Below are 12,462 nucleotides of genomic sequence, written 5' to 3' on the forward strand. Positions count from 1 at the left end.
CATTCATTGGGCTATGTCTCATTTGTATTAAAAGGTCCAATATTAAGTTATTTTGGGGTTGCCTGAAACCCAAACGAGTAATCCTATCAAAGCACCAGTTCCTTCATTAGATAATTAAATGTGAGCCCCATTACCATCTAGACACCTACCACCACCACAAAACATTACTCAATACAAACTGTTCACACAGGGAACCAAACCTTGAAAACAGCCAATTCCAAAGACAGGTATTCATTAGCTGAACATTTGACTCGGTTTAAGAAACTTATATGTTAGTTATTGCTTTAGAGTAACTTCTACGTTACTGCCAAAATAAGTAACGTCTTTTCCATACGAATAAAGAAAAACAATCCATCCAAACGTGTTAGAAAATCCCTTTACAGCCTCATCAGGCAAAGCCTATTCCAATCCACAATCAGGATAATGCATAGAGTAGGCTTAAAGATAACATTTTTATGAAATTGCAATAACTTCTAAGTCCTATTTATGCATTTCATGTTTAATAAGATCGAAGCAGCAATCCAATTCAATTTTGACCATTTTCTATTTCTATTAAAGGACGGCCCAGGGATTTCTCTCTATTATCAACAATGATTTATTAAAAAAACAAAATATGGAAATAAACCGTTAATTTGAAACTTAATTACTAATTGATAGATGATTAGATGGAAGAGATACTAAATATTGAATGCTTTTCTACAACAGATAAGAGACCACCCTCTTTTAACACACTGATGATATTTTATTACCTGAATAATCAGATGATGCAGACATATAATTCAGCTTCATGCACCAATGAAGCTCACATAGATCAAACGGGCCATGGGCCACCAGTTCATAACTGACACGAGGAGAGCAAAAGCAAGCAACAAAATGGAATTGGTAACTATCTGAGACAGAAATGAAGGGAGGCCACATGAGAAATACACATCCATGGAGATACAAGGATGACAGTGTCATTTGCATTGTACACTTTCAAATCGCATTGTATCATCACAGATCAAAATTAAAGTTTAAACATAAAAGAGGAGAACTAAGAAGAGAAGGGAAGAAGCAGCACCCGTTCACATATAGCATAGTTGGTTGATAAGATCAAGGAAGAAAAAGAAACTCAAATCTTGTCTATTGTACTATAACTCTAATCCATTACCACGAACCAAACATATCATAACTGTTTAGTTGTGCTACTGCTCGATACAATTCATGCAGCAGAGAACTTTCACCTTGTTATCATTGTTATACTAGGGTAGTTGCATTATCATTAGTAATTTCATCTGAAAGCAGAGCATTTGACTGAACTTGAGATTCAAATATTAGATCGGATATTGAAAAGCAGAAATGAGATCAAGTAAGAGATTTCCCGGCCCATTCTCGTTCACGTCGTTTTTGCCTGGCCTGCATTTTGTTGAATTTCTCTTTTCCTTTCTCCAAAAGTGGGTCGTGCACCACATAGTCGTTCGGGTCATCACTTCGAGACATGTTATCCTGTAAAAGAATGCAAAAGAAAGCACAATTACTGCATAGGTCCACTAATGGATAACTGGCAAAAAGTGATACTTGGGGGGTCAGGGCCATTAATCTCCCATTCATATTGAAATCAAAGGAGACATCTTTTTGGAAAAATAAAAATTTACAAAATATAACATATTCCAAGACTTTTACATTATGAAATTAAAACTTTAAACTAGTACCATTTTCTGATCATTTTCTATAATCATCTTTTCAGGTATGATAGATGATGCACCCATCATGCACGAGACAACGGCATGATAATTATAACAAAACAAATTTAGGGTCATATTCATATAGTTTTGCTATATATTCCTTTGGTTTCAAAGAAGTAGAAGCCGTAGAAAAACCAGTGACATTAAAATTAGTGATTGTTTATTGCTTGGGAAAACATAGTTAAAATGACAATGAACTCCTAGAGTAATGGATAATTATTGAAGCAGAATTCATGTTGTTCTGTTATTGAAGCTTGTTCCTTGATATGCACGTTTTCCTCAATTTTCCTTCCCCCCATTTTTCTACATCCCAACCAAAACTCTAGATGAAATTTTATCCATTATAATCACAACCGCTGTCAAAATGTATAGGTTCTCCATGATGCATTAGAAAACTGAAGAGTACCTTGCCAGCCTCAGGAGTAAACTTTAGTCCGACTCCCATCCAATCAGACAAGTTTTCGTCCTTCTTACGCACAGGTTCATCGTCAGATCCATTGGATTTGGCAGAAAATACGGACTTAAATTTCTCAAGTTTTGCTAGCACCTAGCAGTCTCAAAAAATACACTAATGAGTAAATGTACTAAGAAAGAAAATATGATGGTAAACTGGGAAAAGTAGAATACATAAAATACACACGAAAGGTTCAAATCTATCTTGACACCCCCTTTAACTAACTGTTTACATTCCTGTCGTTGATATAATTTTAGATAATTATAGATACCTCATGAATCCCCATTCTTTCAGCAGTCAGCTGTACCATTTTTCATTTTTTTCATCTTTCAAAAGTTGAAAGCGTATAGCAGTATTAATATGCAAAGAGGACCTTTTCTGCAAAACATAAAGTCGTAAACTGTGTTTTACTAGCATGCCTCTTTCATATTTTCCCTATCAACAGAAGGCATGATCAAGGTTCCCCTACCCCCAACCACCGTCGTGGATATAATATACATACATATGTGTGTGTGTGTTTTTATGTATGTATGTATGTTAAAAATGTTGCAGCCATTTTCCATTCAGGGAAAAGTGCAAAAAGTTTTCAGAAGGGAAGAAGAAGATATAAGATCAAGTGTGAATCACTGTGTTTTACTAGCATGCCTCTTTCATATTTTCCCTATCAACAGAAGGCATGATCAAGGTTCCCCTACCCCCAACCACCGTCGTGGATATAATATACATACATATGTGTGTGTGTGTTTTTATGTATGTATGTATGTTAAAAATGTTGCAGCCATTTTCCATTCAGGGAAAAGTGCAAAAAGTTTTCAGAAGGGAAGAAGAAGATATAAGATCAAGTGTGAATTTCTTGGGCATACTTCATCTTCCTGTCCTTGACGCCTGCGTCTCTTCTGCTTTTGCAGCCGTCTTTCTCGTTCCGCTTCCCCCAGCAACTGTAAGTCTGCATCTGCATTAGCCATGCGTTCAGCCCTGGCTTCCGAGCCTATTCCCTTTTTCTTCAAGAACAACTTATCCACTTTTGGTCGTTCATCGTGATTTTCACCATCTGATCTGGTAAACATAAAATTGTATTATAATCTTGAGTGTCTTTATGTCATAATGTTTCAAGCAACTTAAAGGAACAAAAACTTACCAGCAACTTAAAGGAACAATAACTCGAAGAATTTTGTGACTATCAAATAAAACCACACACCAGCAATGGGCAATATGAAAGAGATACACCATTCACTCGAGTTAATATCGATTATCCAGTTCCCCCATACACATTGATCAAAATAGTTATTCAATTTGAATGCCCCTGACCACATACACATACTAATACACAAATACAGGAAACAATGAGAAGAAGCTATGTGCTGCATATTTCAGCATCGACTATTGACTGAAACTGGTTAAAGTTGAATGATGGGAAAGAAAGCCTTTAAATTTGAATTTTCAAACTAAGGCTAGGTGAAATTTCCCGAAGTTAACCGAAAGAAGCACCAATAAGTTTGGTAGAAATGACTCTTTAAATCTAATTTCGCTACCTATAGTTTCTATCCATTAAACTACCTTCTACAAGTTTCAACAAAGTACTTGACAACTAAGTTGTAGGAGCCACACCCAGCGAAGTGAATGCATGTAAATCATGAGAAACCGGCCAAATAAGGGTGACAAGGTAAAGTTGAGTGAAGTTGTTAGAGCCCTACAATGTGCCTAGACACTCGTGGTAGATGAAAAGTCCTCCCAAACAATGATATGATCTTTTTCCAAAGCAATATCAGTACATACATATCTCTTGTTGATACACGCAGCACGCTCAAATAGTTTACAAAATATAGAGCATGCTTGGGAGTACTTACAAGTGATTATAAGTCGTGGGTCCTACAAAATAAAGGGATAATAATTGTGAATCCTACGAAACATGATGATAAAAAAAAAAAAAGTTTGACAGGCTTAAATTATAATTTAAGCTTTGCCAAACATGCACATAGTTATATATGCTAGAAGTGCATGAATTTTAATTTGATTTCATGCACATCATCTGCATGTTGCATGAATATAGCCCATGTGATGTAGCACCAACGGGACAATTAATGGAGAAATAGAACAGATCTATAGGGAGGGGGAATTAAAGAGGAAAAAAGGAAAGAAGAAGATTCAACAGAAGGAGAAAAAGAAAATAGGAAGAGAGGAATTCGCCATAAGCCGCCAAAAGTTTTATTCAATCATGAACTGAAAATAAATTACAATACAAAGTAGTTTAAATATTAGATTGAGCTCGTGTCAATATAAGCCTAATAAGAATTCAAAACAATAAAGTCCACAAAATGAAATAAGGTCCAACTAGAAATAAATAAAAACGACTGGATGTCCTCATCAACTCTCCCGGGATGGAAGAAAACTCGACCCTATGGAGTGGATATATCAATATGGGTTGCAGTCAATCTCCCAACCATAAGCTGAGTGGTTGGGCAAGCTTCTTCCGGCGTTTATAGAAATGTGCCAGCGAAAGTCTGAATTTGGTGTCATCACCAACTCCCCTTGGATGGACGGGAGGCGATCTGGGCCAAGGAAGATCCTACTGACTCCAATAAAACTCCAATAAATCTGGGTCCAGTTGCTGTAGCCTCTCTCTGGAGATCCATGTACAGTAAGAATCTGGTCGACCAACCCAACGAACAAAGAAGCGTTGAACCTCTCCATCATTAGTTAACATAGTTTCTTCATCTAAAATAGCATCAATGTTATCTTTGTGTGCTGTGAGAGGTGGTAGTGGGTTAGAAGGGGCCAAAAAATCAAGGTCAAGGTCCACAAAAGGAGGTAACATAGGATCATCTGAGGGAATGAAATGACCTTTATAAGCAACTAAGTCCTCAACATTGAAAGTAGAGTAATAACCAAGGTGGGGTGGAATGTTAACAATATATGTATTTGGACCAACTAGCTTTAAAATTTTAAAAGGACCAGCACTACAAAAAAAAAAAAGGTTGAACCCTAACCTTAAGGGTTCCCCACCATCCCACTCCACCCCTGGAGTATCGAGGTTAATTGCGGGATATGTCCTAGTAGACCAGGGAACAAGAGCTGCATGTACATTGATGCCTAAAAAGAGTTTCAATCCATATTTCAGGAATCGAATTTTCATATTGCGGCTGCCAGCAAAGCTGAATATATATCACTCTTGTCCTTTGTATCATTGGGATATGCTCCGGGGGCCAATAAGTGGCATTTAGTTTCGTCATTGAATGAACCATTCTTTAGAAGCGTCAAAATATTTCAAATCGTTTGTCCAAAAATATCGAAAGGAAAATTGATTTTGTTTCCTAAATCCCAAAAAAGAAATCAAGAATTTTCCGAGTGGGTCTTTGTTAAATAAAGTCTTTTGGTTCAGTTATTGCTAAATAAAGTCACATCATCGTAAAATAATTAATGAATGATTTTCTAAATTGACCATATTTCTTCCATTACATTTCTCCCAAGTTTTTCTTTGTTTTTTTTTTTCAATGTGTGAATTTTCTCTACATTAGAGGAAAAAAACGACAGAAAGAAAGCAATGGACTCCAAAGTCCACAAAGTAGAAACTTAAAATTGAAATTGAAATTGAAATCGAAATCGAAATTGAAATCTCTGCCGCATTTTGCTCCTAAATTTCAAATCTTGTGTAAACATAGTGGTGTGGTAATAAGTGAAATTGATCTCAATTTGAAGTGGAATCAAAATTAGTTTGATTCAGTGCATTTTTAACGACAAAGCAAGAAAACTTATCACGTAAAATATCTCAAAAGTTATAAGTTCAACGAAAATAATTGATTAAAAAAGAAGTTTGACTAGCTTATAATCTCAAAAAATTGGGACTAGGTTTAAACTAGTAAATGGACTGACTCAACATTCAAAACTAACCTGATTTATTAATTGGAAAATTCTCAAGATGTAGAAATAATATTCAGTACTTTAAATTACATCATAGTTTCAAATAGTTTAGAATTCTCAAATAATAATCATTTTCACTCAATTAATTAAAGAAAGTTTGATCGAAGGTGTCAACGAGCCGAGCCAGTTAGCGAGCCGAAAATCAAGGCTTGGGCTCGACTCGAACTTTTGAAAATGGGCTTTTTTTGGTCTGAGCAGAGCCAAATAAAAGCTCGACCCGAACTTTCGGCTTGAGTTCCTTTTTTTTTTCCCTCTTTCCCGTTGTTTTTTTATTCCTGTTGCTTGCCCGTTGCCTTTAAACAAAGGCAGCCAGTTGCCTTTGTACAAGCAACTAGCACGCTACTTTAGGCAGCTATTTATTTTTTCTCTAGCCGACCCGCAAGTCACGAACAGTCCGAACCTACGAGCCTTTTGCCATCCCTAGATTAGGCCCACCAAGTTATTCCTACTCCAATTTTCTCTGACCGTAATCTATTTTTCCATGGTACGATGCATATAATTATGATGACTTTGATTTGACCTTACAGAAGACCTCAGTGCCCTTCTCCCCCTATTAATACAATACTCATAGACACTCCATTATTTAAATAATCATATTCATTATTTTTTTACGACTAATAATGTGCTAAGTCATCGAATAAAGTAATTAAAAGAAATTCTTCTAGAATCTCAAATAAAGATTACATCAAATAATCAAATAATAAAATAAAACTGCAGCTTAAAAAATGAGTGTGAATTGAATTATGGAGAGGCCTGTTTTTCCTCCATTAACGACTACAAAATAGGGTAATGGTAAATTCTTCTTGACCATTTCCAATTCAAAAATTAACTCGTGTCCTACCACATTTAAACCAACATCCCATTGCCATCGCCATTGTCATTGCCTGGCCAACGACGGTCAAGAGCATCTATAACCAACATTTCAAACCGAATCTAGCACCTGATTTTGTATAGCCCCTGTGTATGAGACCAAACACGTTATCGACAAGAGGCATATGCTGGCTCATATTTTCCGAGCCAAATTCTAACACAACAAAGTTAAAAGAGTGTATACTTTATTCGATACAAACTCTCTTTGTATTTTAGAAAGATTCACTGTTCAAGAAAATTGGACAAGATTAATCCAAAAGTTCAATAGATTCTAGAAGGGAGTGACATTACATGCTCTTCGGAACAGCTACATAACATCAATTTCCTATTTGGGGAAAACTCATAATCTAAAACGGACATCAATAAATAGTCAAAGTTGACCACGTGAATTTCTGCTAAATGTTCAGGATTTTTAGCTTAAATCCATAACATGTGATCATGCTAAGGATAGTCAGGGTTTCCCATTCATTGGAATTTAAAAATAAAAATAAAAATAAATGAATTTTTTATTTTCCTGCCAATTTATAAGATCAATTCAGGTGGGCCATGTCTCATTTGTAGTAAAAGGTCCAATATTAAGTTATTTTGGGGTTGCCTGAAACCCAAACGAGTAATCCTATCAAAGCACCAGTTCCTTCATTAGATAATTAAATGTGAGCCCCATTACCATCTAGACACCTACCACCACCACAAAACATTACTCAATACAAACTGTTCACACAGGGAACCAAACCTTGAAAACAGCCAATTCCAAAGACAGGTATTCATTAGCTGAACATTTGACTCGGTTTAAGAAACTTATATGTTAGTTATTGCTTTAGAGTAACTTCTACGTTACTGCCAAAATAAGTAACGTCTTTTCCATACGAATAAAGAAAAACAATCCATCCAAACGTGTTAGAAAATCCCTTTACAGCCTCATCAGGCAAAGCCTATTCCAATCCACAATCAGGATAATGCATAGAGTAGGCTTAAAGATAACATTTTTATGAAATTGCAATAACTTCTAAGTCCTATTTATGCATTTCATGTTTAATAAGATCGAAGCAGCAATCCAATTCAATTTTGACCATTTTCTATTTCTATTAAAGGACGGCCCAGGGATTTCTCTCTATTATCAACAATGATTTATTAAAAAAACAAAATATGGAAATAAACCGTTAATTTGAAACTTAATTACTAATTGATAGATGATTAGATGGAAGAGATACTAAATATTGAATGCTTTTCTACAACAGATAAGAGACCACCCTCTTTTAACACACTGATGATATTTTATTACCTGAATAATCAGATGATGCAGACATATAATTCAGCTTCATGCACCAATGAAGCTCACATAGATCAAACGGGCCATGGGCCACCAGTTCATAACTGACACGAGGAGAGCAAAAGCAAGCAACAAAATGGAATTGGTAACTATCTGAGACAGAAATGAAGGGAGGCCACATGAGAAATACACATCCATGGAGATACAAGGATGACAGTGTCATTTGCATTGTACACTTTCAAATCGCATTGTATCATCACAGATCAAAATTAAAGTTTAAACATAAAAGAGGAGAACTAAGAAGAGAAGGGAAGAAGCAGCACCCGTTCACATATAGCATAGTTGGTTGATAAGATCAAGGAAGAAAAAGAAACTCAAATCTTGTCTATTGTACTATAACTCTAATCCATTACCACGAACCAAACATATCATAACTGTTTAGTTGTGCTACTGCTCGATACAATTCATGCAGCAGAGAACTTTCACCTTGTTATCATTGTTATACTAGGGTAGTTGCATTATCATTAGTAATTTCATCTGAAAGCAGAGCATTTGACTGAACTTGAGATTCAAATATTAGATCGGATATTGAAAAGCAGAAATGAGATCAAGTAAGAGATTTCCCGGCCCATTCTCGTTCACGTCGTTTTTGCCTGGCCTGCATTTTGTTGAATTTCTCTTTTCCTTTCTCCAAAAGTGGGTCGTGCACCACATAGTCGTTCGGGTCATCACTTCGAGACATGTTATCCTGTAAAAGAATGCAAAAGAAAGCACAATTACTGCATAGGTCCACTAATGGATAACTGGCAAAAAGTGATACTTGGGGGGTCAGGGCCATTAATCTCCCATTCATATTGAAATCAAAGGAGACATCTTTTTGGAAAAATAAAAATTTACAAAATATAACATATTCCAAGACTTTTACATTATGAAATTAAAACTTTAAACTAGTACCATTTTCTGATCATTTTCTATAATCATCTTTTCAGGTATGATAGATGATGCACCCATCATGCACGAGACAACGGCATGATAATTATAACAAAACAAATTTAGGGTCATATTCATATAGTTTTGCTATATATTCCTTTGGTTTCAAAGAAGTAGAAGCCGTAGAAAAACCAGTGACATTAAAATTAGTGATTGTTTATTGCTTGGGAAAACATAGTTAAAATGACAATGAACTCCTAGAGTAATGGATAATTATTGAAGCAGAATTCATGTTGTTCTGTTATTGAAGCTTGTTCCTTGATATGCACGTTTTCCTCAATTTTCCTTCCCCCCATTTTTCTACATCCCAACCAAAACTCTAGATGAAATTTTATCCATTATAATCACAACCGCTGTCAAAATGTATAGGTTCTCCATGATGCATTAGAAAACTGAAGAGTACCTTGCCAGCCTCAGGAGTAAACTTTAGTCCGACTCCCATCCAATCAGACAAATTTTCGTCCTTCTTACGCACAGGTTCATCGTCAGATCCATTGGATTTGGCAGAAAATACGGACTTAAATTTCTCAAGTTTTGCTAGCACCTAGCAGTCTCAAAAAATACACTAATGAGTAAATGTACTAAGAAAGAAAATATGATGGTAAACTGGGAAAAGTAGAATACATAAAATACACACGAAAGGTTCAAATCTATCTTGACACCCCCTTTAACTAACTGTTTACATTCCTGTCGTTGATATAATTTTAGATAATTATAGATACCTCATGAATCCCCATTCTTTCAGCAGTCAGCTGTACCATTTTTCATTTTTTTCATCTTTCAAAAGTTGAAAGCGTATAGCAGTATTAATATGCAAAGAGGACCTTTTCTGCAAAACATAAAGTCGTAAACTGTGTTTTACTAGCATGCCTCTTTCATATTTTCCCTATCAACAGAAGGCATGATCAAGGTTCCCCTACCCCCAACCACCGTCGTGGATATAATATACATACATATGTGTGTGTGTGTTTTTATGTATGTATGTATGTTAAAAATGTTGCAGCCATTTTCCATTCAGGGAAAAGTGCAAAAAGTTTTCAGAAGGGAAGAAGAAGATATAAGATCAAGTGTGAATTTCTTGGGCATACTTCATCTTCCTGTCCTTGACGCCTGCGTCTCTTCTGCTTTTGCAGCCGTCTTTCTCGTTCCGCTTCCCCCAGCAACTGTAAGTCTGCATCTGCATTAGCCATGCGTTCAGCCCTGGCTTCCGAGCCTATTCCCTTTTTCTTCAAGAACAACTTATCCACTTTTGGTCGTTCATCGTGATTTTCACCATCTGATCTGGTAAACATAAAATTGTATTATAATCTTGAGTGTCTTTATGTCATAATGTTTCAAGCAACTTAAAGGAACAAAAACTTACCAGCAACTTAAAGGAACAATAACTCGAAGAATTTTGTGACTATCAAATAAAACCACACACCAGCAATGGGCAATATGAAAGAGATACACCATTCACTTAAAACCACACACCAGCAATGGGCAATATGAAAGAGATACACCATTCACTCGAGTTAATATCGATTATCCAGTTCCCCCATACACATTGATCAAAATAGTTATTCAATTTGAATGCCCCTGACCACATACACATACTAATACACAAATACAGGAAACAATGAGAAGAAGCTATGTGCTGCATATTTCAGCATCGACTATTGACTGAAACTGGTTAAAGTTGAATGATGGGAAAGAAAGCCTTTAAATTTGAATTTTCAAACTAAGGCTAGGTGAAATTTCCCGAAGTTAACCGAAAGAAGCACCAATAAGTTTGGTAGAAATGACTCTTTAAATCTAATTTCGCTACCTATAGTTTCTATCCATTAAACTACCTTCTACAAGTTTCAACAAAGTACTTGACAACTAAGTTGTAGGAGCCACACCCAGCGAAGTGAATGCATGTAAATCATGAGAAACCGGCCAAATAAGGGTGACAAGGTAAAGTTGAGTGAAGTTGTTAGAGCCCTACAATGTGCCTAGACACTCGTGGTAGATGAAAAGTCCTCCCAAACAATGATATGATCTTTTTCCAAAGCAATATCAGTACATACATATCTCTTGTTGATACACGCAGCACGCTCAAATAGTTTACAAAATATAGAGCATGCTTGGGAGTACTTACAAGTGATTATAAGTCGTGGGTCCTACAAAATAAAGGGATAATAATTGTGAATCCTACGAAACATGATGATAAAAAAAAAAAAAGTTTGACAGGCTTAAATTATAATTTAAGCTTTGCCAAACATGCACATAGTTATATATGCTAGAAGTGCATGAATTTTAATTTGATTTCATGCACATCATCTGCATGTTGCATGAATATAGCCCATGTGATGTAGCACCAACGGGACAATTAATGGAGAAATAGAACAGATCTATAGGGAGGGGGAATTAAAGAGGAAAAAAGGAAAGAAGAAGATTCAACAGAAGGAGAAAAAGAAAATAGGAAGAGAGGAATTCGCCATAAGCCGCCAAAAGTTTTATTCAATCATGAACTGAAAATAAATTACAATACAAAGTAGTTTAAATATTAGATTGAGCTCGTGTCAATATAAGCCTAATAAGAATTCAAAACAATAAAGTCCACAAAATGAAATAAGGTCCAACTAGAAATAAATAAAAACGACTGGATGTCCTCATCAACTCTCCCGGGATGGAAGAAAACTCGACCCTATGGAGTGGATATATCAATATGGGTTGCAGTCAATCTCCCAACCATAAGCTGAGTGGTTGGGCAAGCTTCTTCCGGCGTTTATAGAAATGTGCCAGCGAAAGTCTGAATTTGGTGTCATCACCAACTCCCCTTGGATGGACGGGAGGCGATCTGGGCCAAGGAAGATCCTACTGACTCCAATAAAACTCCAATAAATCTGGGTCCAGTTGCTGTAGCCTCTCTCTGGAGATCCATGTACAGTAAGAATCTGGTCGACCAACCCAACGAACAAAGAAGCGTTGAACCTCTCCATCATTAGTTAACATAGTTTCTTCATCTAAAATAGCATCAATGTTATCTTTGTGTGCTGTGAGAGGTGGTAGTGGGTTAGAAGGGGCCAAAAAATCAAGGTCAAGGTCCACAAAAGGAGGTAACATAGGATCATCTGAGGGAATGAAATGACCTTTATAAGCAACTAAGTCCTCAACATTGAAAGTAGAGTAATAACCAAGGTGGGGTGGAATGTTAACAATATATGTATTTGGACCAACTAGCTTTAAAATTTTAAAAGGACCAGCACTAC

General features: G+C 36.1%; 2 protein-coding genes across 2 annotated transcripts; both read right to left on the reverse strand.

Moving 5' to 3' along the window:
* Positions 1-917: 917 nt before the first annotated feature.
* On the reverse strand, positions 918-3,260 carry LOC111387602 (peptidyl-prolyl cis-trans isomerase CYP57-like). The gene is made up of 3 exons (XM_023012173.1): positions 3,042-3,260; positions 2,131-2,271; positions 918-1,485 (listed from the first exon to the last, which is right to left on the reverse strand). The coding sequence occupies exons 1-3, from the start codon at positions 3,243-3,245 to the stop codon at positions 1,345-1,347; spliced, it is 486 nt and encodes a 161-aa protein (XP_022867941.1). The 5' UTR covers positions 3,246-3,260; the 3' UTR covers positions 918-1,344.
* Positions 3,261-8,416: 5,156 nt separating this feature from the next.
* On the reverse strand, positions 8,417-10,533 carry LOC111387603 (peptidyl-prolyl cis-trans isomerase CYP57-like). The gene is made up of 3 exons (XM_023012174.1): positions 10,315-10,533; positions 9,630-9,770; positions 8,417-8,984 (listed from the first exon to the last, which is right to left on the reverse strand). The coding sequence occupies exons 1-3, from the start codon at positions 10,516-10,518 to the stop codon at positions 8,844-8,846; spliced, it is 486 nt and encodes a 161-aa protein (XP_022867942.1). The 5' UTR covers positions 10,519-10,533; the 3' UTR covers positions 8,417-8,843.
* Between the last annotated feature and the right edge of the window lie 1,929 nt (positions 10,534-12,462).

The sequence above is a fragment of the Olea europaea genome, unplaced genomic scaffold (assembly GCF_002742605.1).
Source record: "Olea europaea var. sylvestris unplaced genomic scaffold, O_europaea_v1 scaffold4106, whole genome shotgun sequence".
NCBI lineage: Eukaryota > Viridiplantae > Streptophyta > Magnoliopsida > Lamiales > Oleaceae > Olea > Olea europaea.

What these genes read in the sequence shown, in the direction of transcription:
- LOC111387602 (XM_023012173.1), bottom strand. Translation starts at nt 3,245, where the DNA reads ATGTTTACCAGATCAGATGGTGAAAATCACGATGAACGACCAAAAGTG. An exon ending in GTCAAGGACAGGAAGATGAA is followed by an intron (nt 2,272 to 3,041) that starts GTATGCCCAAGA and finishes TGAGACTGCTAG; the next exon opens with GTGCTAGCAAAACTTGAGAA. An exon ending in TTACTCCTGAGGCTGGCAAG is followed by an intron (nt 1,486 to 2,130) that starts GTACTCTTCAGT and finishes ATTCTTTTACAG; the next exon opens with GATAACATGTCTCGAAGTGA.
- LOC111387603 (XM_023012174.1), bottom strand. Translation starts at nt 10,518, where the DNA reads ATGTTTACCAGATCAGATGGTGAAAATCACGATGAACGACCAAAAGTG. An exon ending in GTCAAGGACAGGAAGATGAA is followed by an intron (nt 9,771 to 10,314) that starts GTATGCCCAAGA and finishes TGAGACTGCTAG; the next exon opens with GTGCTAGCAAAACTTGAGAA. An exon ending in TTACTCCTGAGGCTGGCAAG is followed by an intron (nt 8,985 to 9,629) that starts GTACTCTTCAGT and finishes ATTCTTTTACAG; the next exon opens with GATAACATGTCTCGAAGTGA.